General features: G+C 41.6%; 7 protein-coding genes across 7 annotated transcripts; 2 read left to right on the top strand and 5 right to left on the bottom strand.

Annotated features, from left to right (window-relative positions):
• Positions 1-1,263: 1,263 nt before the first annotated feature.
• On the bottom strand, positions 1,264-4,950 carry GGS25DRAFT_429922 (uncharacterized protein). Its single transcript, XM_049258648.1, has 2 exons — positions 4,650-4,950; positions 1,264-4,549 (listed from the first exon to the last, which is right to left on the bottom strand). Exons 1-2 carry the CDS (start codon positions 4,703-4,705, stop codon positions 1,423-1,425), a joined length of 3,183 nt encoding a protein of 1,060 aa, XP_049114214.1. The 5' UTR covers positions 4,706-4,950; the 3' UTR covers positions 1,264-1,422.
• Positions 4,951-6,741: 1,791 nt separating this feature from the next.
• Positions 6,742-9,159, top strand: GGS25DRAFT_429880 (Alpha/Beta hydrolase protein). Its single transcript, XM_049258647.1, has 6 exons — positions 6,742-7,242; positions 7,320-7,766; positions 7,820-7,870; positions 7,937-8,243; positions 8,306-8,446; positions 8,510-9,159. Exons 1-6 carry the CDS (start codon positions 7,186-7,188, stop codon positions 9,073-9,075), a joined length of 1,569 nt encoding a protein of 522 aa, XP_049114213.1. The 5' UTR covers positions 6,742-7,185; the 3' UTR covers positions 9,076-9,159.
• A 1,418-nt stretch (positions 9,160-10,577) lies between these two features.
• On the top strand, positions 10,578-12,734 carry GGS25DRAFT_515656 (Rec8 like protein-domain-containing protein; the record flags this gene model as incomplete). The annotated part of the gene is made up of 4 exons (XM_049263103.1): positions 10,578-10,596; positions 10,650-10,686; positions 10,742-11,017; positions 11,096-12,734. The coding sequence occupies 4 exons, from the start codon at positions 10,578-10,580 to the stop codon at positions 12,732-12,734; spliced, it is 1,971 nt and encodes a 656-aa protein (XP_049114212.1).
• Positions 12,735-13,534: 800 nt separating this feature from the next.
• GGS25DRAFT_534318 (GDP dissociation inhibitor-domain-containing protein) lies at positions 13,535-15,627 on the bottom strand (the record flags this gene model as incomplete). Its single annotated transcript, XM_049265759.1, has 3 exons — positions 13,535-14,136; positions 14,347-15,470; positions 15,554-15,627. The coding sequence occupies 3 exons, from the start codon at positions 15,625-15,627 to the stop codon at positions 13,772-13,774; spliced, it is 1,563 nt and encodes a 520-aa protein (XP_049114211.1). The 3' UTR covers positions 13,535-13,771.
• Positions 15,628-16,297: 670 nt separating this feature from the next.
• On the bottom strand, positions 16,298-18,227 carry GGS25DRAFT_429760 (DFP-domain-containing protein). The gene is made up of 2 exons (XM_049258646.1): positions 18,124-18,227; positions 16,298-17,953 (listed from the first exon to the last, which is right to left on the bottom strand). Exon 2 carries the CDS (start codon positions 17,801-17,803, stop codon positions 16,595-16,597), a length of 1,209 nt encoding a protein of 402 aa, XP_049114210.1. The 5' UTR covers positions 17,804-17,953; positions 18,124-18,227; the 3' UTR covers positions 16,298-16,594.
• A 5,725-nt stretch (positions 18,228-23,952) lies between these two features.
• On the bottom strand, positions 23,953-26,221 carry GGS25DRAFT_429576 (MFS general substrate transporter). The gene is made up of 4 exons (XM_049258644.1): positions 26,165-26,221; positions 26,020-26,094; positions 25,279-25,932; positions 23,953-25,224 (listed from the first exon to the last, which is right to left on the bottom strand). Exons 3-4 carry the CDS (start codon positions 25,769-25,771, stop codon positions 24,317-24,319), a joined length of 1,401 nt encoding a protein of 466 aa, XP_049114209.1. The 5' UTR covers positions 25,772-25,932; positions 26,020-26,094; positions 26,165-26,221; the 3' UTR covers positions 23,953-24,316.
• Positions 26,177-27,721, bottom strand: GGS25DRAFT_429538 (WW domain binding protein 11-domain-containing protein). Its single transcript, XM_049258642.1, has 2 exons — positions 27,379-27,721; positions 26,177-27,306 (listed from the first exon to the last, which is right to left on the bottom strand). The coding sequence occupies exons 1-2, from the start codon at positions 27,449-27,451 to the stop codon at positions 26,516-26,518; spliced, it is 864 nt and encodes a 287-aa protein (XP_049114208.1). The 5' UTR covers positions 27,452-27,721; the 3' UTR covers positions 26,177-26,515.
• Between the last annotated feature and the right edge of the window lie 229 nt (positions 27,722-27,950).

The following is a 27,950-nucleotide window of genomic DNA, read 5'->3' as shown; positions in this document are numbered from 1 at the left end:
AACCTAGCAGGCAACCTTGTGGACCCCCCTAAAGCCTCCTAGGATGCTAGTACCGTGCTACAGGGCTGGTATTAGATTGGGGGCCGTAATAAGACATTTTTACCATCCATGATCTGCGGTAACTAGTGGATATAGGTAGTTATGTGGGCTGAGAAGGACTTCGCTATCGTTAAGTGGTTTTTACTTTATTTTTCTACAGAGCGAAGAAACTACCTAGGTAACTATGGAGATAGCCTCTTATTATACTACAGTTTAAGTATTTGGCAGCTTACCTATATATAGCCAGTGTAATATCAAACGGCCAACCTTATTATCTATGGATGACTTATGACCATTGGGCAATTAACGGCCTAGTAGGTACTTATGTATGTAGTTAGATATTATTAGAAATGCGATCATGTATCAAGACCCACGAACGCCAGGTTTTGTTCCTTCGCTTGACTTATTCGGTGTTTACAGTTGCTACTGATATCGTCGCTACTATTGTGTATTTCTAGTAAGCTACCTAGCTAGCCAACCCTTATCGGCTTTGTTACGTTATGTAAGTACAATTTTTTCTTCTTTTTATTTTTGTTTCTATCTAGTTTCTGAGAATAGAGAAAAAGAAAGTGAAGGGGCTTCTATTAATACCCAATTGCCTAAGAATCAGCACGTTTCCTATTCTTCTTCATCCAACGCCAAGACTCGAATAGGTACTTGAAACATAAAGTGATGGACGACGAGCCTCTATTTGAAGCCGCTACTCACCAATGCTATGTATACCTCGAGCACCTTCGTGTCAAACCTCGGTGTTTAACGCCAACTACTCCGTGTGTAATCAACTATAAGACACATTACGCAGGTACGCCACAAATGGGTATCCGTATCCGGACCAGTGCCAGCACCCAGGTAATATCGTTTGATCCGCTTCGAGAAACATTTGCATACTGGGTACGTATCATGGAGGTATACCATGAAGGTGATTGGGCCGCCTTCGTGCAGAAAAAGGATTTCGTGCAGGATGCCCTGATTGCGTAACACAATGAGCCGCCGAAGTGGGCAGATCGGTTTAGAAACTTTGATTTCCTTCCAAACGTCCTCTTCGGTGATAAATTGCCTATACATCACAAACCGGCTACCTGTTTTATTCTCCTGTTCAGGCCGATTCGCAGCCTGCGACGCCCGCGACCCTAATAAACTACATGAGTGACCCAAGCCAGTTGGAAACTTGCGAGGCACAAGAATATGTGAATCGATCCATTGGGGGGAGCCACAGAGTAATGATGACTGTTTGACAAACCCTTCATCCCAGAATCAAGAAATAACCTCAAAGAACAGCAACGGGGTTGACCTGAAATAATGTATTGCCACCGTCTCATACCGTCCCGCCACCTGCCTAATAAACAAATGAAACCCAAAGACAAAATAGGAGAATAGGACAGGTTAGAAAAACACTTTATCTCCTGTCCCGCGAAGCTTGTTCTTTCCCTTGGCAAAGAGTTTCATGCCGGACTTCATGCCCTTGTTGCCAAAAGCTCCCGCCGCGTGTAGAAACTCTTTACTCTTTGCTCCAACTTGATTGTTATTGCCAAAGCTACTTGCAGGCTGTCCTGTGGGGGTTTGCTGTAGACTGCCAGTATTTGACCTTCCAAGCTGTGGCATAGGCGCACCTGGATGGCTGGCGGCCAAGTATTGTTGATAATATGGCTGTTGAGCCTGATTTGGTGTCATACTGGATGGCGACATCTGCCCTTGGGCTAGTACACCGCCAGCTTTTCCTCCTGTTGCATGCTCAGGCAGGCTCTGCATGTATGCAATCCAGGCTGACAACCCCGATTCCATGGCATAAAACTGAGAGCGAGTTTCATCAAATTTTTGGATCCTATGTTCAGTAGAGACAATGTTAAGGATGTCTCTAAAAGCCATGGGCTTGATCTGTTGCATCGATTGAGAAGATGGTACTGTCTGAGCAGTAGTAGATGGATCAGGCGTTGACTGTAGCGTGCTAGCTAAAGCGGGATGTTGGTCTGCCGATGGTGTGTCTGATACAGATTGTTCTAGTATTTGCTCTTTCTCGTCGGCAAGTGATAGACGGTGAGGTTCGGGCGATGCTGATTGTTTGTCGATAGCTGGCTCAGTGGCCGTCCGTATAATGGGAGAAGGTTCGAGGAGCGTCAATGAAGAATCTATAGGAGCCTGGCCATCTGTCTGAGGTGATTTGATTGTTTCGTCCGACGGGGCTTGGAGCAACGCTGAAGAAATAGACTTTTCTGTCTCTGTAGCTGGAGCCAGGCTAGTTTCTACCTGAGGCGCCGAGTTTGAGCCATAGGAAAGTGCTGATGAAGGTGGTTTGGACTCCGATGAACCGTTACCAGCTTTCTCACGGCTATCCTCCCAAGAGAATCGTCTTTCTCGTTTCGTCGGCTCCTGTACTGGGCTTCGGCGCGAGCTCAATGGAGCAATGTCTGGAAAGACATTTTCTTTCTGTAGGTCTGAGCCATGGGCAGCCTCTGTGTCATCAGGACCATAATACGATGGCCTCGATCCCTGCCTCAGAACTTGCCCCGTTTCTTGAAGAGATTTATCATCTACCATTGCCAAGTAATCATCATACACACCAGATAGATAAGTACTCTCTCGTGTTAACCTGCCGGGGGCCGGCTCAGCATCGCTAGGAGAGGACCCTAGGACGGCACCTGCATCAGGTGAAGTTGTTGAACTACTTAAAGACTTGATTATCTCCTCACTTAGTTTGTCGCTCTCCTTCTCTGGAGACGCACTATCACCGGCACTCGTCGTGAATATCCGCTCCTCTATACCAGACGTTACAAGATCGGGCGGGGCAGCGATAGAGCGACGAGGGTTCAGCGGCGCCGTAAGAGTAAACTCGGGTCCAGCAGGTGCTGCACTCCCGTGAGCAGATAGCGAGTGGGGCGGTGGCTTTTTGTAGGTTGAAGGTGAGAGTAGCATGGTACTTGAAATAGGCGCTTCCTGTTCAACGTTCTGTGCTGGATGGGACGGATTAACGGAACGCTCCGTCTTCAGAGGCGGGAGAGATTGGGGTGTTGGGTGAAGTCCAGGCCCGGCAGCAATTACTTTAGATGCAACCTCGTCGTCATGTTTTCCGGTGGGGTTATTAAAACCGTCTTCTCCAACCCCACCCACAGCAATAGTTTTTGCAGTTGCTTTCGAATCGTCGTTCGCTGATGGCAGCTGTCGGACAGTCGTGGTTGGTTCAAGATCAGCAGGCTCCGCGTGTCTACTACTTATTGGTGCCCCATCTCTGTTCGCAATGCTGCCCAAGGGGGTAGACTTGGGCCCTTCTTCCTTCTCTGCAGGTGTTAGGCGTTCGGGGCCAGGGGTGACAGTTTCCGACACCCAGGTTCCCGGAAGCTGAGGTCTGCTCTGCGTAAAGTATTGAGACGAAGTCGCGTAGTTTTCTTTTTGCGGTTCTGGCTTAGCTTCTAATGAAGGCATGATAATGTCGGGATTGGGTTCTAGTTTTGGACCTTCTAATACGCTAGAAGGATGGTTCCTTTCGGAACGTCCTACGTGGTCACCCTGCTTGTCCTCTGATCTCGCTGATAGGTCAGGTCTGGTATCAGTGGAATTGGTGTTCTGGCTGTCCGAATTTTGAGCTACCGAGCGACGATGCAAAGAAATGTGTTTTCCGGAAGATGAGAATAAGTCATCGCCAAAGCCGGACAAACGTGTAAGATCAGGCAACTTTGGACTAGTAGATAGTCGCGGTGGATTCACAAGCCCTTCGAACGACTTGGTCTCGTCATTGAGAGCTCCGGTTTCAGCATTTGCGGTAACCCGCTCTTCAACTGGAGCTAGGCTCTGTTTCGTACTGAGCGATGTATCTGGATTAGTATGGCTCCCAAAACCATTCCCCTGGTTGTGTTCGGCTACGAGGCGCGAGACTTTTGATGGCGAAGATGATCGGCTATTTCGTCCCTGGGCGCTGTCCATGCTAGGCCTACTGGACTCCATAGAGATTCGTTCTTTCTCCCGATCTTCTCCTACTCGACGATATATATCCGACGGCCTAACCAATTGCGACGTGCTTGTAGAACTACCTGCCGAGTTTTCTCTTTGGACTAACCATGGCGGGGCAGCTGAACCCAACTCTGCTCGAGTGCCTGATCTAAGTGCACTGGGGGTGAGATTATCATCTGCGGTTTTACTACTCTGGCGGAGGGGGAAGCGTGCTGAACCAGAAGAACTCTGCGCAGACGAGACGGTTTCAAACGGGCGAGTCCTTGGATTGACACTAGTTTGTACGTGTAAAGATGGCGGGACGTCTTGTGCATTTCTTGTTCCTGTCAGACCAGAAGCCGCTGAAGGATCGGCGGTGGACTGAGGTTGAGAGAATGTCCTTGGCTGCGGTGGGCGTAATGTCGCTGCTGATGGCTGAGGCTCTTGGTTGGATTCATTGAACTCATCGTATTCGTCCTCATACTCGTTTCCCCAATCGTCGCCATCGTAGTTTTGAACCTTCGCCTCAACCCATTTTCTAGTCTTTGTTCGATTTACATTCGCCTTGTAGGCGCCAGGGTTGGGTGTCCTGTAGAAACAACAAGAGGTTAGTGGTAACGAATGCCAAGATGGATATCTACAGCGTAAATACGTAAAGTAGACTTAGTAGAGAGATAGAAAGAGCTCACGCAGGGGAGAAAGGGCTGCTACTCCGAATAACATTGTTATAAGACCCTTCATTCATGGTAGCGAATCGAAATATAGGTAGCTGGCTTATCTCGTCTACTGTGGCACGTAGTAACGGAACAGGCGGGTATGTTGTCGAAATCAGGAGAGTGGATAACCAATGAGCACAACAGTTTTAAAAATAATAATAGAACATAAAAGAGCAATTAAGCAGATAGGTGAATTGGCGGGACGTTGGAATCAACAAACATCGAAGCAATCATCTGTAAACAGACGTACGAAAGTTACGACGAGAAGAAGTTATCGCGAAGACCAACAGGCGATTAGTGGCACAGTTAACTGTCCGATGCGGGCGAACCAGAAATTAGAAATGAATGATGGAATGGGGAAAAATAGTGTATGTAAAATGTATAAGAGGGGCGTTCTATAGGCTTCTTCTTTTTTTTTATCTTTTATCTTTTCTCTTTTCTGTTTCGTTCTTTTCTTTTGGTTTTTAAATGAGGCTACGTGACGAAAATGAATTGATGCTGGACTTTTAATATTCGCCGCTACAAATGCAGGAAAATGTACGAATAGAGAAAAGGAAAGACTCGATTTTTACTGGCGATTACGAAGTAAACGGTTGAACATTTAAGATGAAGATGTATCGGGAAATGTAAATGTTTAATGAACATTTGATGGAAAATAAGTTTGATCTAGTACAAAATTCACTGGTGCCCTAACCTAATCTGGATACAAACTAGAAACATTTGAACTCAATCATGCTGAACCCATATTAAATCCACATACGTAATCCCGCAATGGAGGGAATGGAGGGACCACATGCACGACCTACAGAGTACTAGTAGCAGTACATAGGATGTACTTCCTTGCGGGACCCCTAACGCGAGCACAGCCACAGCCAATAGGTCCATAAAAATCGGACCCGACAGATACCAATGCTGTAGTTGAACTCTATTTCCCCTGGATTATCTGCTAGACATTTAACGGTCTTAACCTAACTTTAGTATACTCAACTATTTAACTACATGACTTACACTTATTATTCACTGCCCAATATATCTCCCTTTAAGCAAGGAGCAAGAGTAGATACCCTGGAAAAGAATGTTGATGTGACTCAAGATCTAATCCAGTGGCCCATCTCATTCTGATAAACAGCCTTTTGTTATCATCCTTTACTGTGTTCTTCGCACCTTTCTACGTCTTTAAACCGTTCGAAGCCGCGAGGAAGGAGACGATGCATCTCATCTTTAACACTACAGGTACATAGGTAAGGTTAGCACATTGGTTATGTACATGTACATAGCTCAGCTGCACATGCGGATCTCTCTGTATGTATGTATCCCCAATGCAAAGGCAAACACAATACGCACGTGATGAGCAATGGCGCCCACTGTGGCCACGTTCCCGTTGTGCATATATTATTCCGTCTTTGGAAGCTGTTAGCTTTTGCCCTTACAGAGTACCTAGCTAGGCTTGGACTTACATTGCGTATAAGGCTGGCGATCATAGAAGCTCTGGCAAGGTTCCGATGTACCCACTTCCCTCTTATACAGGTCTATAAAGTCCACCCCCAAGGCCTAGCGCCGTGTAAAGTATTATTCCCAGTTGTCTGTCCAGTTGTTTATCATTTGGGGCGGGCCATATAACGTTATTGCGTGAAAGCCGAAATTTCCAGTCGGCGAAGCAGACGATTGGTGTGGTTTCTTCAGAATCCTTTGAAGTATCTGGGTGGGATGAGAGCGCGCGCGCAAGTGGCGAAGCCATGTAAGGAAGAAGAGTTTATAATGGTTCTGATCGAAATATCCCCATGTAAATGGAATCACTACATTATCAGGGACGTATTCCGCAAGAGCCTTTGGTTCCTCGTATTCTGCTTTGGACATCCCAACGAATTCCTCCTGTTCGATAATCTTAGGTGCCGCCTGTCAGACACTGGCAACACCCGAGGGTTCACACTCTCTCGCATTAGCAAAGAATGAGCGCTCCTCGCCAATCCAATTCGATGTCGATTCAATGATCTAACTCCCCTACTAGGATTGCTTGATCCATGTTACACTATAATGTGTGCTTATTAGTTGTGTAGGTGGCTCTGCCAATCTAGAAATATTGTGTTAAAGGGGCTGTCGAACGTCGCCGAATCACCTTTTGCGATCTTCTTTTGGTATAAGATCCAATAGAACGTAAATCGCCTAAGCCTGGGATCTTCTTTTCTTCCTTTTTAGGTATGTGACTAGTCTACTCATGCGATCAATCATATTATGATGATTTGCAATAGGGGCGTTCAATGGCATTACACTTCCAATTCAATTATATCCTGGCAAGTTTTGATTGAAAGGTAAATGAGAATAACTACGTGGTTAACGAGGTATAGGCAAGTATTTATAGGCCAATTCGGTATCTAGTTGATGTGATTGGCTCTGAGAGCCGCCTAGGATGCATGGCATGAGACACCCAAGCAGCCCAGATAGATAGTAGGCAGGCTGGCTAGGCCCGGGGACTCACGATCACAACACAGCTTTTCCACTTTCCAGTTCAATGAGGTTGGAAACCACGACCTCCTCTCAGAATGTATACTTCGTGTATGCTTTGCTAGTAAGTCGATATCTACCTAGTAACCATAGGTATGAAGGAATTTTCGGAAATAAAGGGGTGCTAATTAATCACAGTAGGTAATGAGCAGCACGCCACATCAGCCGCAACAGTTTGCGGAGAGCGTGCCACCAAGTGCACCTCATAAAATCACCAGGTACCTGAAACGTTTGCTCAATTCGTGTGTCAAACAGCATGTCGATAAAGACAAAGAAGGTGGCATCAGGGGCCGCCTAGGGCTCACACTCTTGCACTCATCCCCTGAGCCATTGGTTGATCTTATATTCGTACATGGTTTACGCGGGGGGTCTGTCAAGACTTGGCGGAAAGGCAACAACCCTCATATGTTCTGGCCGCAACGATGGCTACCCATCGAACCTGGATTACAGAATATCAACTTTCATACTTTCGGCTACGATTCCGACTGGGCTAGTAGGAAGTCAAGCATAATACTCAACGTCCACGACTTTGGCCAGGCGCTTCTGGAGGAGATGAGAAACTCGCCATGTTTAAGAGAAAATTATGAAGTACAGGCCCAAGTCCACAAGCCATTGTCTTTATACTCACATCATACCGGTAGAGACCTATAGTACTACTCGCACACTCTATGGGAGGACTTGTGGTCAAAAAGGCAAGTTTCCATGGCTGAGCACTTCTGACTTATACCCTGCGTCGCTCTACTAACTCAAATATACAGACATTCATTTTGGCGCAAAATATACCCAAGTTCAAAGATCGTATAAAATGCATTTTCTTCCTCGCCACCCCTCATAGAGGTTCGGACTCAGACTACATTGCAACTCTCAAAAGTATTCTGAGAGAATCTGGAACTTCGCGACGGTATATCGCTGACCTCACTACCGGATCGACTTCCACCCAGTTGATCAACGCCGAGTTCACGAAGTACGCAAATGACGTGCAAGTCTTTTCCTTCTACGAAACATTACGAGTGAAAGTGGGATTTTGCTCTAAACTGATCGTGGATAAGGCCTCTGCTATACTCGGTAACCTTCCAAACTGGGCTCAGCTTTGATTAGGTCACTGATTGGAAACCACACACAACTAGGGCCTGACTTCCCAAACGAACGAGTTCAGTACATAAATGCAAACCATCGAAATATATGTAAATTCGACAGCATCGATGATTCAAACTATATCACCTTGAAGAATGCCCTTGTGGGTGCAATAGATGATATTTTGATTGACTGTGAGTGCCAAGCTTATTCCACACTCCAGCCTGTCTTCGGGAACCTCTACTAATCAAATGTAGTTCCCGTAAACATAGGCGAGAAATCAAACGCGAAAACGAAGGCTTCGAAACTATATCCAGAAATGCCAGACCAACCTGAGGAACAGTTTTCGGCAGTCGATGGCTTGTCGAAATGGCTTGGTGTTAGACATGACCTCCAGCGTTGGCGGGGCCCCTTTTTATGTCCCTCGGGCTCTGCCATTCACCACAAACGACTAGGCGGCCTGGAAGTCGCAGGGCCTGAAATTTTATCCTGGGACGATTACGTCCCATCCGTTGATTTGAACGATGAGAGTATACCTGCAGCTGTGTCCTGTGGGGAAAACCTGAGCGCCGTAGCCATGGAGTCTGGCAATATCAAGAGTCTCAACATCGACCATGGACGAAGCATAGTAAATGAAACGGACTCTACTATGCGAATTTGGTCACCCGTAGCTATTGTCCCAGAGAACAGCAAAGAAGGCCAAAGTCTCCCCGAGGATGCTGTTCAACTGGCCATTGTCGAGGGCCAGTACGCATCTAAAAGGTCATCACGACCCTTTGCCAGTGCGCCATTTCTTGGCATCAAACGAGTAGCCACTGTCTAGCCTCTGACTGATAACTATTATAGGCGATGATATAGCTTTATGTTGGCACACTGGGCCGGTTGTTACCTATGATGAATAATCTTATATTGCGGGATATCCAAAGCTTGGAATAAAATGTGTCGCCTGGGTACCTTCTTCTTGGATCTTGGCTATCATATATATATATGTCAGCATGCAATTATCACTACCTTTGATAAGTCTCGAAGGGCGGTTAAGGTTCGAAAGTCGGCGCTACACCATATACTCGTGTCTCCAAGCATAGCCTTTAACCGTGGTGGTCGACACCTGTGATGGCTCGGGCTTAGTAGCTGGTTTATCGTACATCCCATTTGGAGTTGTGCTAGATATACCGACATAAACTAATGCTACATAATGAAATATCACCAGTCATTCACTTTGTCGCGTAGCGGTAAAACCCGACAATTAAGAGTCTCATTCATTTAGATCCATTGAAGTAAAAAATGAACTCAGATGCTGCTAGCCGTTAGGTATGCAGATAACCCCGTAGACAAATCCCAAAACACCTCAGATTCGAATCGAGGATGTAGGCAGGTCGGTACGCAAGGTTAAATGAATCAAAAAGGTTTGGGCTTGCTTGTTAACTAATTCACGGCAGGCAAGGTGATAGATCGAGACTACCACAGAGTAGCAGAAGCTAGAGGAACATTAAAGGTATCAAAGGTTGTGAAGCGATTGATCATGTAAAAGTATTGACATTGTGCTTAGATTAGTCATTTACAATAAATGTGGTGCGTTGTGTATGACCAAGAGAACCTGTGCTGGCTCAGGGTGCTCACGTGACCCTTGACGACCACAGGCGAGCTGCGTAGGAATCTACCTACCTAGTAGTATCAAGCTACTAACATAGGAAGAGGTACAACAGAGCAGGGCTGTTTTGAGCTGTATGAGCATGAGCATATATATTTAGTATGAATGAACAATGGGCTATCACAATCAAATTAATGCATAGCACAGTGCCTTCTACTGAGGACCATTGAACTCTGGAACGACTTGGAACTACTCACAACACAGTAGATATAGGCCAATAGACGTCTGAGGTACAATAGTTGAATAATTGAATAAATGAATAAATGCCTTAAGTACTAGGTACCCATTGTAGGCAGAGGATGCTGTCTTCCCCCGGCAGTCACACCCCTTTCGAGTCCAGTGTGACTTCCTTGACTGTCACTTTCCTTCATAATTCAAAGTTTAGTCCTCTAACTCACCTCGATCTTGTTTCGACCATCTCCATAATTTATTCCTCCTACCTTAGGCACCGCACCTTCTTTCTTCACCAATTTATTTTCCTTATTTCTCCCAACCCGAGAACCAAACCTTTCATCGATCTTTTCAACCACCGCGTCCTGAAGACAAGCAAGAAGGCCCAAAACCAGCACCAGGATATACTATCCTGTCGTGCAATTACTGCCGGACTCGTTCCTGCTTCGACTTCCTTTGTTTCGATTCCCTACAATTTAGAGGCGAAACGCTCTCATTTCGTCATGTTTTATAGCCACGAAAGTATGTAATATCTTCCTGTTCGATCCATTCCATTTGCTGACACGACCTCATAGTTCTAACGAGCCGCCAATTTGGCGTTGCTACCATTTGGTAAGTGAGGACAATATCATCGTGACGGGTACCTAGTTTATCTAATTTTTGCAAGGCTCGTCGCGACCGTCGGTACTGGAAAAGGTACGAAGAGGGTTACCCGAAAAGCCATACAAGAGGTTGATGTCCAGAGAGCATGTGGAAAGATCATCGAACCGGGAGCACCAGTGGCTTTGCGCCTTCAAGGCCAACTCCTTTATGGTGTATCTCGCGTCTATAACCAGCAAGTTTCATATATGCTGGCTGATCTACAGAAGGTCCAGACGCACATACACCTCTTCTATACCCAGTTCGGTCACAATCAACTTGATCCAGAAGCAGGTCAAACAAGGTACGCATTCTCTATACAGCCTACCATATTAGAAGTAGGAGAAATGCCAATGGCTCACTGACTCATTTTCTTTGCTAGACCGGAGAACCTTTTGATTATGAATGACCCAAACTTTGTTCCAGATATGCAACTTCCCCAATTCGATCTAGACGCTCTTGTAGCCGACAGTCAACGAACAAACAAGACCTCGTCCCAGATGTCTCCCTTTGGCGATTCCTATTCTTCAAATTCGGTTGGTTCGGCCGGCTCTAGACTGGGATTCGACATGCAAATCGATCTTCCACATTCAGATTCACCTAGGCCTCGACGCTCCGTCTACGGTCTCCAGGGTCTTTCTTCCTCCCACAAGCCAGAAAGCGAGCATCTTCTTATCAACCCAGACGAGAATTTCAGTGGGAGAGGGGATTGGGGAATGGACATTGATGAGAACGGTGAAATTATTGAGAGAGCGGAACCTGTCATTGTCCAGGATGAGTTCGATCTTCCGCCATTACCAAGAATAGAGGGCGATGACCAAATATATGAGATCCAGGAGCAACAGGAGGAGCAGCCGATAGTCGACGAAAATGGCGATGTTTTCATGATGGACAGACCACTACCAGAAGATGGCCTCCTCCCGGAACGTCAACTGCAAGATGCTCATAATTCCTTCCGATCTGATACGCAACTGCAGCAGGCAACTGCTCGACGTAAGAGAAAGGCCCGCATCTTGCAAGCTGACGAGGAAACAGAGGTTCCTAGAACCGTCATGACCAATTGGCAAAAGAATTATCTGACGAACTGCACTGTAAAGAAGCCAAAGCCAATGGGGGCAGCGATATCAAGGGCCAACGCCATGCTGTTGACGTTTGGCTTTGGACTAAGCAACGTCGGCAAACCCATTGGTCTTCCTGGAGTTGTTCATCCCCTAGCTCTTGACTTTTCGGGGGATAAGTTATTCACTGCTTTGACTGGCCTCGAGGTTATCGAGCAGTCTCGTGGTAGACGTCGGGCTGCGTCCGAGTTGATTGAAGATGAAGATGAAGGCCAACGCCGAGTCCGTCCACGACTCGAAGATGACGCAGTACAGCAAGGCTGGGGTCTAGAGAGCGACGGCATCTTAGGCGGAGACAACATGCAACCGGTCCACAGTTCTCCTGAACTTGGCCGAGAGGCTCCAGCCCCCATGTCTGATCACCTCTCCTCGGCCTTGCGCATGCCCTGGAACCAGGTCTCCTCCGTGCCAGGCTCTTCAATCCGCGGCTCTGCCCAAAAAGGCCGCGCCCTATCCAGCCCCCTTGGAAACCGCCATGGCATTCAAGATATTGTTCATTATGATGATGGCCCATCTTTCGGTGATGAAGACTTTGGCCTCGGCGGTCGTCTGCACTTGCAGGACGACTCATTCCAAGGCATTCGGCTCGAGGAAGAAGGCGGTGCACAGACGCAGGGTGACGGCGAGGGGGCAGATCTAGATATTCAAAGTCGCAATTTTCTCGCCTTCATGGACTCGGCGGTGCGCGAGCACGGCGAGCGTCGCGAGGACGAGGACTATGAGATAAATCGCCGATGGGTTGCGCTCAACGATATATTCGTGCCCAAGGACACGAGCCGTGCGACCGCCGCGCAGGCTTTCTACCATACGCTGTCTCTCGCAACGCAGGGCAAGGTTAAGGTCTCCCAAGACGAGGACTCGATGAAGCCGTTCGGGGAAATCTGGGTTGGTTTCAGGCTGTGATGAAGTTGTTCGTGCGACTAGTGGTGGCAATGATGACCAGAGCAAACCGAGTACCAAAACTTCAGGCTCCAGAATCCTGAAGTCCGTTCATTCGACGCCGCTATATTCTGAATAAGAAATGAGAGAAGATCACGGCAGCCTTATAGTGGCCATACCGATGCTTCGATTTACTTGGCGGGAGGAAGTTCCCGATGACAGTTTCCTTTGTCAACTTTTCCTTTTCGGCTTGCTGGAGTCGCATTAATAATTATCGGATCTGCTTGAGATCTGATTCGAAGAAAGAAAACTGATGAGAAAGTACAATGTCTGGATTTCTTGAGGACCAGGGCTTTTGCTTACCTTTTCGAAATACCAATTCAGGTGGAGGGGTGGAATAATGATGTTTGGGGAGGAAGATGTATGAGGAGACGGATGTGACGAAGACAACGGATATGATGGATGATAATGAATGAACAACAGATACGGTTGCTACACAGAAAAAGTCGACTTTGATTTGCTGTGAGATGAGATGAGATACGATGAGATGTACGGACACGAACCATGCTCAGCTACTAAACATTAGCAGCTGCTGCCTTGGTGATCGGTCCTGTACCTACATAGGTACTAATTTGCGATACTTCAATATTGGCTGTTGGCAGTTTTTTGGGCGGGCGGGAGGGAGGGATACTACTAATAATCGCTTGGCTTTTCTATATTGCCGCAGGCAGAATTCGTGTATAACAAAACAAAACAAAAGCAAAACAGATTGAATTGACGTGTATGTGTATATTATTAGGCCCAAAACCAAATTGAGCAAAAGGGGCATTATTTCATTCACTCATTCATTCATTCTCCTTTCGTCTTTTCATTAGGTATTAATTTATTCGTCCAATTTCTATACGTGACTACTAAGTATGTATGTATGTATGTATGTATGCATGTAGGTTCACGCACCTACATCAACTGTAATAATAAGGTAACATACGGTTGTGTATGTGTATGTATTTGCCAAGATCAACATCGCTTAAAGCTGCTGCTATACATCAAGCAACCCAATCCTAAATATCGTTATCGTCATCATTACCATCATCACTACCAACGCCCTCACGATCCTCAAAGACCATGTACCCGTCTTCCGCGGCGTCCTCTCCCATGACCAGCTTCCACGCGTCCATGACCGCGTGCAGACAATTGTCGTCGAACGCGAGGTTCAGAGGGGGCGAGGGAAAGGAGAAGGTACAAGTTTTGCCACGGGTTGTGGTTGAGGGTTCTCGAGGGCTGAGCGACTGTTCGTATTGGAGCTTGTATAAGCAAACCGGGGCTGTGTTGCCTTCGGGAACAGCGGCTGTGAGCAGATCGCTTAGAGCGGACTCGAGGCGCTGTGCGGAGTTTGGTGTGGTTAACGTGGTCAAGTAAACGACACCTAGATAGAGAATGACACGGTCAGTTAATGGCTTTCTCGAATTGGGCATTTGTATTTATATGATGTATAATAGAGATGGTGCAATCAGTTTGTCAGAGGTTGTATATCGTCAACGCGAAGCTCAGACAATGTAGATAAGTATTCGATAACGTAGATCATCATAACACCAGTGATGGGAAGGTGGAGACTAAGAAAAATGTGTAGACTCACATTGGCCAGCAGGACACTCTCCTGTATCACTAGAATGCACTAGTGCGTAGATCGGATACTCGCCATCGCTTGGAAACGATACGATAATGACTGCCGGTGTAGGCGCGCCTTCTACCGAAACTTCGAACAACGAAGGCAAAGTCGAGTTGACTATTGCGACGAGCCGAGTTATGGTTTGCGCGCCTGGCAGAGCTTCATCCTGAGACGTAACCAATCTTGTGGTTCGGACGGATAGTTCGTTTGACAAATCAAGGGTCATCTGGTCCCCATCGGGATCATAGCTGACCTTTGCCTTTGTATCAAGCATGTATATCCCGCCGCCTACCGCTCCAGCACGACATGCCACTTGTGCGATCTCCGATGAGCCGCCCCATTTTGGATACACGGCGCAGAACCCAGAGCCGAAGAGACCCATCGACGTAAGATGACGATGAATGATGGCGAGCCCGTCCACGACGGTTACGCGGCCATCCAATGTCAAAGTGAGGGCAAGGATATACTTTTGCAGATTTTCATCCAGCTTGAATTCGCTAGACAGAAACTCGGAGAGCAATTTCTCCCCTTGCTCCTGCCAGACCGGCCTCTGCTCCTCAGAGTTGTAGTCGATGACGAACTTGAGGAATTTCATCAACGACCGCTTTGACTTGACCGGAATGGCCTTCGTAGAAAATACATCCTCTCGGCTGCTGGGTATCCGGGACAACTTCGAGCTGGCGTCGCTCGCTTTCGCGTCATATACAAAGAACGAGCCCACCGCGAGGAATTCGACTTGCCTGTACGCTCTCGACGATACAAGCTGCGCTAACAGTTTGGCGCGGGCATGTATAATTTGGGGTGCCAAGGCAAGTGAATATGGTCGAGGGAAGGAGAGACCATGAGTTGCGGCGTCCGGATGCTTCCAGGCACTCGCATTCTTAAAAATGGACTGCTTCTTAGAAGGACCTGAGCCCTTGTCTTCTCCCGTTGTTGAGCCATCTTCAACACTCAGATCGCCTGTCGCAGCAGCTGCTGCGTGGGCAGTGGCCCAGCTATCTGCCTCCTGGAGACTAAAGGCAGCTTCATGCTCGCCGTAGTAGTCGTTGGGGTCGGTATGAAGGATCCGTTTCTTAGACCGCGAGAGAGCTCTTTATGACGGAAGCCAGCTGGGTCAGTCAGATCAAGCTCTCAACAGTAGCCATTCATTAAGAGAAGAAGAAGTGATACTTACAAAGCCAGCAAGGACTGCTGCAGACCCGTGCCACATATTACCACATCCCATGGTTCGTCCCCCAGTGACTCCATCGTGAAGAGGGAAGAGGAAAAAAGAAGTGCGAAAAATTGCTTGTTCGAAAATTTGTTTGAAGAAGGAAATGAGCTCAAGGTGTGGAGCCCAAAATATGCGGACGCCGAAGACCCGGTGTGCACGGGCCACATCTCATAACTAGATCGCGATCTTAAAACTTAAAAATTTGACTCTTCCTTTTTTTTTTTTCTTCTTTTTTTTTTTTTAAATAATCAACCGCTCGCTACCATCCAGCGTTCCTATTCTCCAATGCGCCACGATTTTGGTAATAGAGTAGCCTTTCAGTAGGCTGCTCGCTTTTGAGAGCGGTAGACTAAATATGTCGTCCCGTATCTACTGTCCTGGATTCATCGCCTGATAGGATGGTTCGAAGGGTTGATACATGCATGCTACTTCGAATAAGTTTCCTTCTTGATCGTTAATTATGGATTGTGTATTGGCGTTTGGACTGATGGGAGATGATGAGATTTATTCGTCGTGTTTATAAAGTGTCTAGCTTTAGAGACTGTTACATTTACAGTTGTTCTTGGTGTATCGTAATGGTGGTGGATGAGGAGACAAGGTCATTCTTCACAATGCTGCTTTACCATTATTCTGCCAACTACCTAGTGTAGCCAACACAAACGGCTAGATCTAGTATATCAACATCGTATTATGGAAGCCTATTCACAAACGCCATCGCCGAAAATATTCGAGATAATTCCTGATATGCTTGAACTGTCTATATACCTCCTGCTACCTACGTAGCTACCAATTCTCCATCAATGTGCTCATTATCGATATTGATATCACCGCTAACAACACGGTTACATACATACCTAGGTGCGTGTACCTATAAATATGTAGGGCGCTTAGTATGTTGTGGAGCACCTTCGTATGCAAAACGCCTTCCATATATGATTTTAACTAACAACACATTCCACGCCACTCACATCTTATGTGCATACCCCGCGCTGAACCCCTTTTTTATGCTAACTTCGAAGTATTTTTCGCTGCTGCCGACTCGATGTGCTTCGAATGCAACTCCTCAACAGCCGGTATGATCAAGCTTTCAATCTCCATCTCTGGCTCGCCTTCCGGCAGCATCGATGGGTCCAGAGGCTCGTTCTTCTCGTGAGCCCCACGATCAGCGGCCCCGACGAGCTCCTCCACCCCGCTTAGCGTCTTCTTGCGTCGGCTGAAAGGTACGCGAATCCACTTATCACTATGGCCTGGTGCCACAAATACCACCTCCCACTTGCGCGTCGACAATAGGTTGCCAATGACCAGATGGTGCTGATATCGCTCGAGTGAGTACTTGGCCTTGTGTACCAAGATCTTCGGGTCCGTCTCCAGCTTGAACGACACGATCATGCCCTCTGGTGCCCAGCCATCTACTAAGTTCTTCAAAAACTTAGGCACAGGGTCTAGATCTACGATGAGGCGTTTGCTCCTCGGCACTGATGGTGAAGAATCGAAGTTATCAAATGTCTCTTCTTCCGGCTCTCGAGGTTCTTTAGTGATAGTTGTCGGCCCTTGTTGTTGTTTCAACAGGTCCGTTGCGTCCGTGCTCTGAATTTTATGCTCTGACATGCGATCCTCCGGCACGAAAAAGTCGCTCACGGCCGCCGCGAGATACAGTAGGCCATTAGGACCTAGGGGGCGCATTAACTGTGCCACGGCGCGCAGTTCGTGTAAGTAGTCAGTGATGGTGACGAAGGGGATCATCAACAAGCAATTTTGGTTCTTGGCAGCATTATATTTGCGCAGTACCCGTAACATCTTGTCCTGGTGAGTTGGATTGGCCACCACGCTGCCATCAGGGTTCTCATGCAGAAAGTCTAGAAAACAGTCGGTGGAATGACTATAATGTCGACTGTAAGGCAAGAGACTGAATTGCCGGTGCATGAATATGACTGCATACCCTGATTCCAGGAAATATTCGGCAGATGTAGCACCGCGCGTGCCAGCGCTAAAGTTGTCGATGAAGCGCACCGTTTGCTTTTCCAGTGGCACGGTAGTTCCCCCTGAGGTAACGAGAACGACCCGCCTATTGGCTGCCGCATGTTGTCTTATGAAGGATTCAGCGGCGGCGACATGCTGCGGCAACGCTTTAGGGGGTGGGTTGGAGTTGAAGTAGGCATTTTCCACCACTTGGTGTGAAGAGGTGGATGTGTTAGTGGTATTAGTAGACATGCTGTCTTGACTTGTAGTAGATGATACAGATGGGGATCTAGATCTAGAAGAACGACGGGGTTCCGCTAGGTTGAACGTAAGACTCAGGGTGTGCGGCGGGTCTTGTCCCGTCCCGAGTAAGGGTGTGTTCTGACGATCTGAACCTGATGTCTGTGATGCCATCGTGTTAGTGAATATAGTAAAGAGTGTGGATCAATGCAACTACATATGCCAGATAGTATGTAGTGAAAGTTCTAATGCAGGTAGGCAGGTAGGCAGATATGGTGACCGCAGGAACTAAGGGCCTTTGTTATAAGAGTTATCAACTAGGAAAACCTCACTATCTATCTTACTCAGCTACAACTTGTAGGTGCCGTTGATAAATCGCGCGGTATAAAGATAGGTACAATATAGTAATCCCCGGCACTCCGGGGTTGAATGAGACCTCGGCCCCCGGTTCCCTTTTGGGAACAGCCGTGCGGAGAGCCGTTTGCCCACCTGTCCGGCTTACTTAAGACTGAGACCCAGATCATGTCCAAGCGCACTGATTTCCCAAGAACTTTGAGTGAAAAAGGTAGTAAAGATCGACTTACAGTAGTAAAAAGGGGTAGTATACGGTGGTAGTATACGGTCTTGTTGCTAAGGGCAAGTCTTGCCGTCGAGTATAATAATTGCCTCAGATTCCGTTGAGGGTTTTTGGCGGGATGAAGCTTGTGATTGATTGGGATTGAGTATGTACCTAACCTAAGATAGATGCAATTGAGGGGACTAGGAAAAATCGAGAAATTCAACGAGCGAATCTCGCCGCTGACGTACCGTGACTCGGTGGATTACATACCCTAGCACTGGTACATAAATACATAATAAGTACAATACAGATACTGTGGCAGGTGCCACCTACTGTAGATAAGATAAGAGGACACAGGTAAAAGGCCTGTCCTGCGGGGATTGGTTTTAAACCTTTTCTTTCTTTTAATATATAATTTATTCGAAACTAGTAAATCTTTTTTGGTGATTTCGTCCAGGCGTATTATGCTGCCAGAGCTTAATTAACTAATATTTTAATCCGATTAACGACTATTTTTTTTAATATCTTTTATCGAGTTTTAAACCGATAAGATTTTATAATGTTATTTTTTTCTTCGATTATCGATTAGCAGTTTTAAATAATATTATATATTAATTATAATAACTTGTAATTCCAAGCATTTTTATTTATGTATTTAACTTGTAAAATTTAATTTTAAAGGTTATTAATAAAGCGATTAATGATTATTTTAAGCATATTTATTTTAAAAGCGGTTAAAATTAGCGATAATATATTTATTTGTGACATTTATTTTTAAGGTTAATTTTAAGCTTTTATATGTTTTAAAAGGTTTTATATTTATAAGTAATATGCGGCGAGTGTTTTATTTTTATTTTAAGCGAGTTTATTTAAATTAAATATAAGTTAATTATTTAACTTATTTATTAGCGTTATTAGAAATTTATTTTTTAAGGTTTATTTAATATTTGTGAGATTTTTTAATATAACGGTGTTATTTTTAACTTAATCAAGTGTTTTTTTAAGTGTTAAGCTATTATTTAAAAAAGTCGTAACTTTATTTTTATATTATATGTCGATTATTTATAATATGTTAAAAATAAAAGGGATGTTATATTTTATACGTCGAAATTATTATTTTAAACGGTTTAATTATTTTATTATTAATTTACCACCTTTAAAACGACTATATTTTAATAAATTTAAGATTTAAAAATAATATAAGGTAATTATTAGATTAATTAAAGTATTTTAAAATAGAGATAAAATGGAGTTTTTAATATTTGGTTTTTTATTAATATGTAAATTTATAAGGTTTATAATAAAGTTTATAAGTAATAATATAAGAAATAAGTTTGTTAATGTATAATAATTAATTTAATAAAATTAATATTATTAAAATTAATGAAATTAATAAGGTTAATGATAATTAATTTAAGGAATAATTAACGTTTTAAATATAAAAGATTTTAAAAAAGGAGAAATAATTAATAAAATAATAGGGATTAAAATGAAAAAAAGGGGATTATAATTTATTTTAATAAATCGATTAGAAAAATTAAACTAATAAGGTAATTTATTTAAAGACTTTTTAAATATAAATATAAGTAAATTAAATCAAATAATTCTTAATAATAATATAATTATTAATAAGCTTAATAAGGTCGATAAAAATTAGTTTAAAAGTATTAAAACATTTTTAAAATATTATAATAATATTTTTTATAATAAATTTAAATAAAACGTGTAAAATATTAATAAATAACATTTATTTAAAATTAAAAAATAACCTAAATAAAATTATCAAAAAAGATTTATTAATTTTAAATAAATTATATATTAAAAAAAAGAAAAAGTCTAAAATTAATCCTTATAAAATAAGCTTTTTACTTGTGTTTTTTTATTTTATTTATAATAAGTGGCATTTATTATAATATTTAAAAAAAATTTATTAGTTTTAAATAAATTATATATTAAAAAAGAGAAAAGGTTTAAAATTAATCCTTATAAAATAAGTTTTTTACCTATGTCTTTTTATCTTATTTATAATAAATAATATTTATTATAATATTTATTAAAAAGGATATAAGTTAAGCGAGTGGTTTGTTTTTTAAGGTATAATGTTATGATAATATAATAAGAAAAGTTTTTAAATTATATAATAAAACCTAATATCCTTAAAGAAAATTTTGTAATTTTTAATAAAAAGGAAAAAAATAAAGGAAAATAATAAAAGTCTTAAAAAAGAAAAAAAAAAAAAAAAACGAAACGTTAATAAAAGAAATCTCGGTAAATAAAATAATAATAAAAAAGATTATAATAAAAAAAAAAAAAAAAAGGTAAAGATATAAATAAATGAAATTATTAATAAAGGAAAAATTAAATAAAGAAAAATTATAAGGATGTAATTATAAAGGAAATATAAGGATGTAAATATAAGCGTTTTTTTTTTTTTTATATTTATTTATTTTTTTTCTTTTTTAACCTTTTCCTTTATAATTATAATTATAAGGGTAAGGTTAGTTTATTATTTATTTGGAAATAATTTATTTAAGGGGAGAAATGTTTAAAGCGGTTTTTATAATATGTTATTTTTTTAATAATAAATCCGTTTAAATTATGAAGTTAATGTGAGGATTATTTAACTTATATTCCTATAATAAAAGGTCTTATTTATTTTTTTTAAAGTTTCGAGGTTTTATTTTTTTAATAAATTATTACTAGGTTATCTTTTTTTATTTAAGGTATGTAAAAAGTATATACACGGTTATATGTTAATTATTTTTCCTTTTTTAATTAAAGGATTATTTTTTAATAATATTAAAGCTTTATTAAATAGTTTATTACTAAGTTATTAAGCCGATTTTTAACCGGGAGAAGTTTTATTTTATCGTTTTATAAATAACATATTAATAAGTTTAAGTTTTTTAAAGAGTACTTTTATTTAAATGTTTTAACTAATAAGTTTTTATAAAGGATTTTATATAATGAGAATTTAATATTTTTTATATGTTAACGGTTTATATTTACTATTATTTTTATTAGTTAAAACATTTAATTTATAAATTTTACCAATATTTTTATTAATAATAAATTAATAATTTTTTTTAATATAATTTAAAAGATTTTATTAAATACCTTAATAAGGTTTATATTAATATATAAGCTTAAAAATCTATAAATTATTATAATTCTTATTAACTTCATTTTAACCATTATTTCCGCCGATATAAACGTAAATTTAAGGTTAAGGTAAAAGGTTAAAAATTTTATTTTTATATTTACGATTTATAAGTTAAATCTTTTTAACGCATTTATTAACGTGGCCTTTTTAATTAAAATAACTTAATTATATCGATTAAAATAATACATAATAACTAAAATATATTATATTTCATATAATATTATTAAAAACGGCTTAATAAAATCAGCGGTTAAAACTTGTAAAAATATATATATAATAATAAGTTACAAAGGTATTAAAGGTTAAAATAACTTATAATATATATAAAAAAAGCAGTTTTCGATATAATTAATTATATTTTAAGCTATATAAAATTAATATATAAATCGATTTAATCGTTTTAACGTAATTATTTTAAAGAAGTGTCCACTTATATTATAAGTTATTTAAAATGCTTTAACTACTTTTCCTTAATAAAAACATTTTTATTAATAACTTTTATATTTATATTATAATTTATTGTTTTAAAATTTATAATATTTCGCTTTATTTCGTAAAAAATATAATTTTACATAATTTAATAAATCGATAATTCTTTTTGTAAGCATTTAATATATATTTACATATTAATTATCTTAAATATACTTAAAAGGTGTTTTAAATTTTACTAATTATAAAATTAATACCAAATTTCTTAATAACTTTAATAACGTTTTATATTTATTCTTATTATTATTTCACTTTTATTATTAACAAATAATAAATTTAAATTTATCGTTTTTTATTAATTTAATAAATCGTAAGATAATATCCATCAAATCTCGCTTATACGAGTTAAAAATATCGTTTATTATTTTTTTTTTTTCTCTTTTTTCATGGACTTAAAAAAAGCTTAATACCCGCCAACACCATTTTTTTAAACTTAAAAACCATTTAACTTTTTTTTATTAAATAACATTAAATGTTTTATTTAATTACACTCGTCCCCCGGGAATATCGTCTTTAATAATATATTAGTTACTTAATTTCACTTACTTTTAATATACACAATTTTTACATTTAATATACATAACTTCAACGCTTATTTAATATATATTTTATTTATATTTACCAAGTTAAGGAATTTACTAATTAAAGCATTTAAATAAAAATACCTCTTAGAAAATTTAAGCTTATTAATGCGTTATTTACGAAGCGATAAAACGGAACTCCTCCTAATTAAAAATTAATTTAACGATTTAATAATAAACCATTTAATAAAGCTTTAACATTATCAAAAAACGATCCTTTAATTAAGGGAGGAAAAACGATTAACGCGTAACCGTATACATGTCTTTTATACGCCTTAAGTAAAAAAGAATAATTTAATAATAATTTACTAAAAAAGTAAAACCTTAAAACTTTAGGAAAAATAAATAAGACCCTTTATTATAAGAATATAAGTTAAACGATTCTTATATTAATTTTATAATTTAAATAAATTTATTATCGGAAAAATAACGTATTATAAAAATCGCTTTAAACGTTTTTTTTTTAAATAAGTTATTTTTAAATAAATAATAAGTTAATCTTACCCTTATAATTACGATTATAAAGGAAAAGGTTAAAAAGGAAAAAAAATAAATAAGTGTAAAAAAGGAAAAAAACGTTTATATTTATATTTTTATATTTCTTTTATAATTACATTTTTATAATTTTCCTTTATTTAATTTTTCCTTTATTAATAATTTTATTTATTTATATTTTTATCTTTTTTTTTTTTTTTATTATAATCTCCTTTATTATTATTTTATTTATTAAAGTTTTTTTTATTAACGTTTCGTTTTTTTTTTTTTTTTTTTTTTTTTTTAAAACTTTTATTACTTTCTTTTATTCTTTTTTTTTTTACTAAAAATTATAAGATTTTCTTTAAAGATATTAAGCTTTATTATATAATTTAAGGACTTTTCTTATTATGTTATTATAATATTATACCTTAAAAAATAAGCCGCTTGCTTAACTTATATCCCCTTTAATAAATATTATAATAAGTGTTATTTACTATAAATAAAATAAAAAAATACAAATAAAAGGCTTGTCTTATAAGGATTAGTTTTAAACCTTTTCTTTTTTTTAATATATAATCTGTTTAAAACTAGTAAATCTTTTCTAATATATAACGTTACATACTAGGTATTAGATAGTTAAGTTAAATGAAGGGATTAAGGTTTAAAATGTTGATGCACGACCTAAAGGAGAGGAATGGGCTGATGGCCTCGTGCGGAGATCCCTGCAAACTTTCCTTAGATAACATTAGATCTGAGGTTCGTGTATTTTCCTTAGCGTTCCCGTTAATGCTTTTTATGTAGGAACATGGGTACGTATGTAACTTCAATGTTTGAACGTTGAAGCCACCTGCCACCTGCACATGTTAGGCACACGCAATATAAGATTTGAGCAGTTAAACCTTCAATATTGAATAAAGTAAAACTTTGAAGTGTTACACATTTTCCTATATCATTAGGTACCAATCACCCAACGTAGTAGTACATACCTACTAGTATAGTACCTACCAACCCTAACCAATTTGTCAGACATTTTGTCTAGATAGTTTTTTTTTAATGTACCATCCATCCCAACCCCCCATATGTATCCTGTTACCCATCCATTCTTTTTTTTATCCCTTTTATCAAGCCAGACCATAAATCCCAAGAAATTACCTAGCACCCAATTTTATGAGTAGCCTGCTCAAACCATCCAGTCTTCCACCCCTCCAGGGCTTCTAATGGCAATATAGCGTGTACCTGTTAAGGACACATCTAATCTAAAAGTTAATCCAAGGAGACCATCCTACACTTGCAACCTTAGCTGCATATAAGGCGACGAGGGCAAGGACCTGAGTGAGCCCAGTGAAAACAATCAGGCCCCAATAAGCACCGCCAGCGGCATCAACAACAACCCCGGCAATAGGGAGACTAAGCAAAACAGCTATGGAAACGACTGTGTAGCAAGTAGCATAGTACCGACCATAGTGCTGCGTATGACACAACTTTCCAACGCAGACCGGCGTGATGCTAATGTTGTTTCCGGTGGAAAACCCGAACATGAGGGCGAATATGATCAGGCCAGGAGTCGTGTGGCCGAATGGCCACCATACAACGTAACACGCAAAGACTGTGACACACATCGAGATCATGTTCGTGTTAAAGTGGCCAATCTTATCCGCCCACCAGCCGGGCAACGCGCGCCCCAACACTGATGCAGCATTGAGAATAGGTAAGATCTGAAAAGAAAAGTCCTCACTAAAGCCGTTCGCGAGCGCATAGCTCGAAATGTAAGCAAGTGGGATAAAAATTCCAAACTCCAGGAAGAAGACGCCTAGGGTGAGGAGAAGAAACGGCTTCTCCTTTAAGATGCGGAAGTCGGGGTGTGGACTGGCATTCTTAGCGGGCGGGAGCCTTTTCTTAACTAAGAGATTGGCAATGGTGAGTAAGAAGAGGCAGAAAAATCCTAGGATGCGAATTGACCATCCCCATCCAACTTTATCAATAAGGTTCTGTATTAACAAAGGCATTACTACGCCGCCTAGGCCTCCGCCTGTGCTTGCAAGTCCAGAAGCAAGGCCACGACGTTTACGGAAGAAATGTCCTACGGCTGTGATGCAGGGAGTATAGAGAAGAGACGTTGCCACTCCATTGAGGATGCCCCAGGCGAGTACGTAATGCCAGTATTCTGGAATAGGTCAGCTTACACGAATCGAATGACTGAAGTAGGTATTGCACTCACCTGTGCATACGCTAAATAGCATGACACTCGCGACAACACCAACACTGCCTGGCCCGATCAACCATCTAGGTCCATACCTATCAAAGAGTGGACCGATATAGATGCCACAGAGAAAGCACAAGGCCGTGTACATGGAAAAAACCCAGCTGATGATGCCCTCGTCGTAGCCGGAGAGCTGATGGGTCGCAATATAGGTCTGGAGCGTTGCAATGCTATTCATTAGTCCCAGTGAAGCCAATAGGCCACACCATGCACCGAGGACGACGAGCCATGCCTCAAGACCGCCTTCGGGATAGTGTTCATCGCCTAGGAGTGTCTCATGCCCAGAGCTAGAGTCAGACTTATCAGAGGCGGGACCGTACCCCTGGACAAAGAATGGGTCCGGCTTTTGAGTAGGATCGAGATCGGCATGTCCCTTTTCGACGTAAGCTAGATCCTGGATCTCTGTGATAGGAGAAGGTAGCGGGCTATTTGATTTGTCCGTTTCCTCCATCACCCTGACTGGGTCGGTTGACAAGGTAGGATATATTAAGTATTACTCTGAGCCCCTGAGGACAAAGTGCGTATATTCAGGTATGTCTATAAGCTATATAAGAACAGCAGCAGCTTACAATCTTAAGATTGGATGCAAGCACATTTAACATGTTCGAGCGCCTAGATCCACATTAGCCTTCAAAGTCGACCGAACCCCGGGGATATCAAGGTTACGATCCGTCCTCGGAGCCAATATACAGACCGCACATTTTGCCAACCCCGCTGCAACCCACTTTGGGCAGTGGTCGAGTGAGAAAGGTGTGGAAGGCGTGATATCGCGTTCTCTCTGCATATTAATTACGTCTCGAAAACTCGTAACCATGCGGCACCTAACCCTTAAGAGGTCACTCACCTCCACCATGAGATTAAACTCACGATCTGCCTAGGCCGGAGTTAAACCCGAAGCCCCAGAACTCCCTGCAAGATACCCAACAAGCTGCTGTTGATGAGCGATCCTCCCATTGCCACTCGACAATCCCATAGCCATCAGTACCAAGGGAACGGTGCGTTCCTTGTCTAAGGAGATACATATGGCTAAAAGATTTAGTCAAAAGTGACAGGAGTGACATGCATACCCTCAGCGACTACGGTATGCAATGGATAAGCGTTCTACGCTTCCCAGCTAATAGGAACCGAGCCGTTATCAAAAAGTCATCAGGGGAAATAGCTCCCGTAACTACCAACCTTATGATTTTTGATGAGCTCAATCTTGGTCGTCTTCCACGTCTTCAATCGAGACTTTTGGCGGCCCCATTGTAGAACTTGACATGTCATCTTGGGTATGTGTAGATTTAAGGTAACCCTCTCTTTCTAGGCGGTCAGCTTCTTCAGGCTCCATCAGGCCACTCTGACCCTTGCTCTTTTCCATCTTCATGCGGACTGCCGTGGGCATGAATGCGCTGGCAGCTTCCTTCCGTAAGTCGCGTACCATCGGCTTCGCTTCATACACCGTTTTTGCTTCTATCGGCACAGGTGGTTGCTTCTTGTCCTGATCTTGCTTGTCCTGGCCTTGCTTGTCTTGACTTTGGCTGTTTCGGCCCATTCTGTCTGGGCCACCTAGGGGCGTGTCGTTTGCATTTGCATTCCGGGCTGCCCTGCGCTTCGCATACCACTCGTCTAATATCTCCTTTGAAATCGGGGGAGGAGTGTCTCGGGGCATCGGTATGCTTTTGACATCATCCGGCACATCGCTGTCGCTGCTCTCAGCATCACGGCCGCCTCTTCTCCGCTTGCCTAGGACACTATCGTTTCCTCGTCCATCGCCTTTGAAGCCACCGCCACGACCAAAGGTTGGTGCTCTATCGCCGAGCGCCTCCCTCGCTTTTACTACTGCTTTCAGGTCACGTTCAAGACCTTCTAATACGGTTTCTTCGTGCTTCGTGAGCTTGCCGCCGCTAGTCGTAATCTTTTTGAGGTCGTCGATTTGCTTTTGTAATCTCTCGGGGTTTCGGTTTGCGAGCTTCTCATTTCGCCTCGTAGCTGCTTCTGCCTTGCCTACGAACAGATCATTAGTATATTTTCGATGCTCTGTTCAGCCATTGATCAGTATATATGGTCAATGCCTACCTTTCTTGATTTGTTTGGCCTTTTCAGCTTTGCGCTGGGCTTGGACGGGGTTGAAATTCTTCTCCTTAGGCATGGCTGGTTTCTTTGCAAGAGGAATAAAGAATAATTCAAGGCACTTCCCAGTAATTATAGATAGAGTAGAACAATCTGTTAGAAATTGCGTAGCGATTATAAGGGGCAGGAAGTATGGATTAATGGAGGACGTATAAGGTAGGCGGTATCTTCAAGCAGAGGGAAGTAGGTACGTAGTTATAATTATGGGTTCTTCCAGTTGAAGGCTTGTAGCAATAAATTCAGCCTTGTGCAAGTTCCGAAATTGCATCACTAGCCACTTTGAAAGTATGACACAGTGTGGGATTTAACTATAACGGTGTATAGGGCCCACTATATCAACAATAGAACTGATAACTAACGAGACGATAAGCAACCCTGCTACATACCCTATGTCGGTACCCTACTAGGTACTAGGTAGAGAGATAACTAACCGGGATATGCATTCTAAGCTGGTATTCTGGCCGTGTCCAAGGGAATACAGGCGCTAATAATAAACAGCCCTGGAGGTAACCCGAGAT

Source organism: Hypoxylon fragiforme (assembly GCF_022984875.1).
Source record: "Hypoxylon fragiforme strain CBS 206.31 chromosome Unknown GGS25scaffold_8, whole genome shotgun sequence".
NCBI classification, from domain to species: domain Eukaryota; kingdom Fungi; phylum Ascomycota; class Sordariomycetes; order Xylariales; family Hypoxylaceae; genus Hypoxylon; species Hypoxylon fragiforme.
The sequence above is the reverse complement of the archived record's forward strand: the minus strand, read 5'-3'. Positions and strand labels throughout refer to the sequence as shown.

What these genes read in the sequence shown, in the direction of transcription:
- GGS25DRAFT_429880 (XM_049258647.1), top strand. Translation starts at nt 7,186, where the DNA reads ATGAGGTTGGAAACCACGACCTCCTCTCAGAATGTATACTTCGTGTAT. An exon ending in GAGGACTTGTGGTCAAAAAG is followed by an intron (nt 7,871 to 7,936) that starts GCAAGTTTCCAT and finishes TCAAATATACAG; the next exon opens with ACATTCATTTTGGCGCAAAA. An exon ending in TAAGGCCTCTGCTATACTCG is followed by an intron (nt 8,244 to 8,305) that starts GTAACCTTCCAA and finishes ACACACAACTAG; the next exon opens with GGCCTGACTTCCCAAACGAA.
- GGS25DRAFT_429576 (XM_049258644.1), bottom strand. Translation starts at nt 25,771, where the DNA reads ATGGAGGAAACGGACAAATCAAATAGCCCGCTACCTTCTCCTATCACA. An exon ending in GCTATTTAGCGTATGCACAG is followed by an intron (nt 25,225 to 25,278) that starts GTGAGTGCAATA and finishes GACCTATTCCAG; the next exon opens with AATACTGGCATTACGTACTC.
- GGS25DRAFT_429538 (XM_049258642.1), bottom strand. Translation starts at nt 27,451, where the DNA reads ATGCCTAAGGAGAAGAATTTCAACCCCGTCCAAGCCCAGCGCAAAGCT. An exon ending in GGCCAAACAAATCAAGAAAG is followed by an intron (nt 27,307 to 27,378) that starts GTAGGCATTGAC and finishes ATCTGTTCGTAG; the next exon opens with GCAAGGCAGAAGCAGCTACG.
- GGS25DRAFT_429760 (XM_049258646.1), bottom strand. Translation starts at nt 17,803, where the DNA reads ATGTCTACTAATACCACTAACACATCCACCTCTTCACACCAAGTGGTG.
- GGS25DRAFT_429922 (XM_049258648.1), bottom strand. Translation starts at nt 4,705, where the DNA reads ATGAATGAAGGGTCTTATAACAATGTTATTCGGAGTAGCAGCCCTTTC. An exon ending in AGCAGCCCTTTCTCCCCTGC is followed by an intron (nt 4,550 to 4,649) that starts GTGAGCTCTTTC and finishes TTGTTTCTACAG; the next exon opens with GACACCCAACCCTGGCGCCT.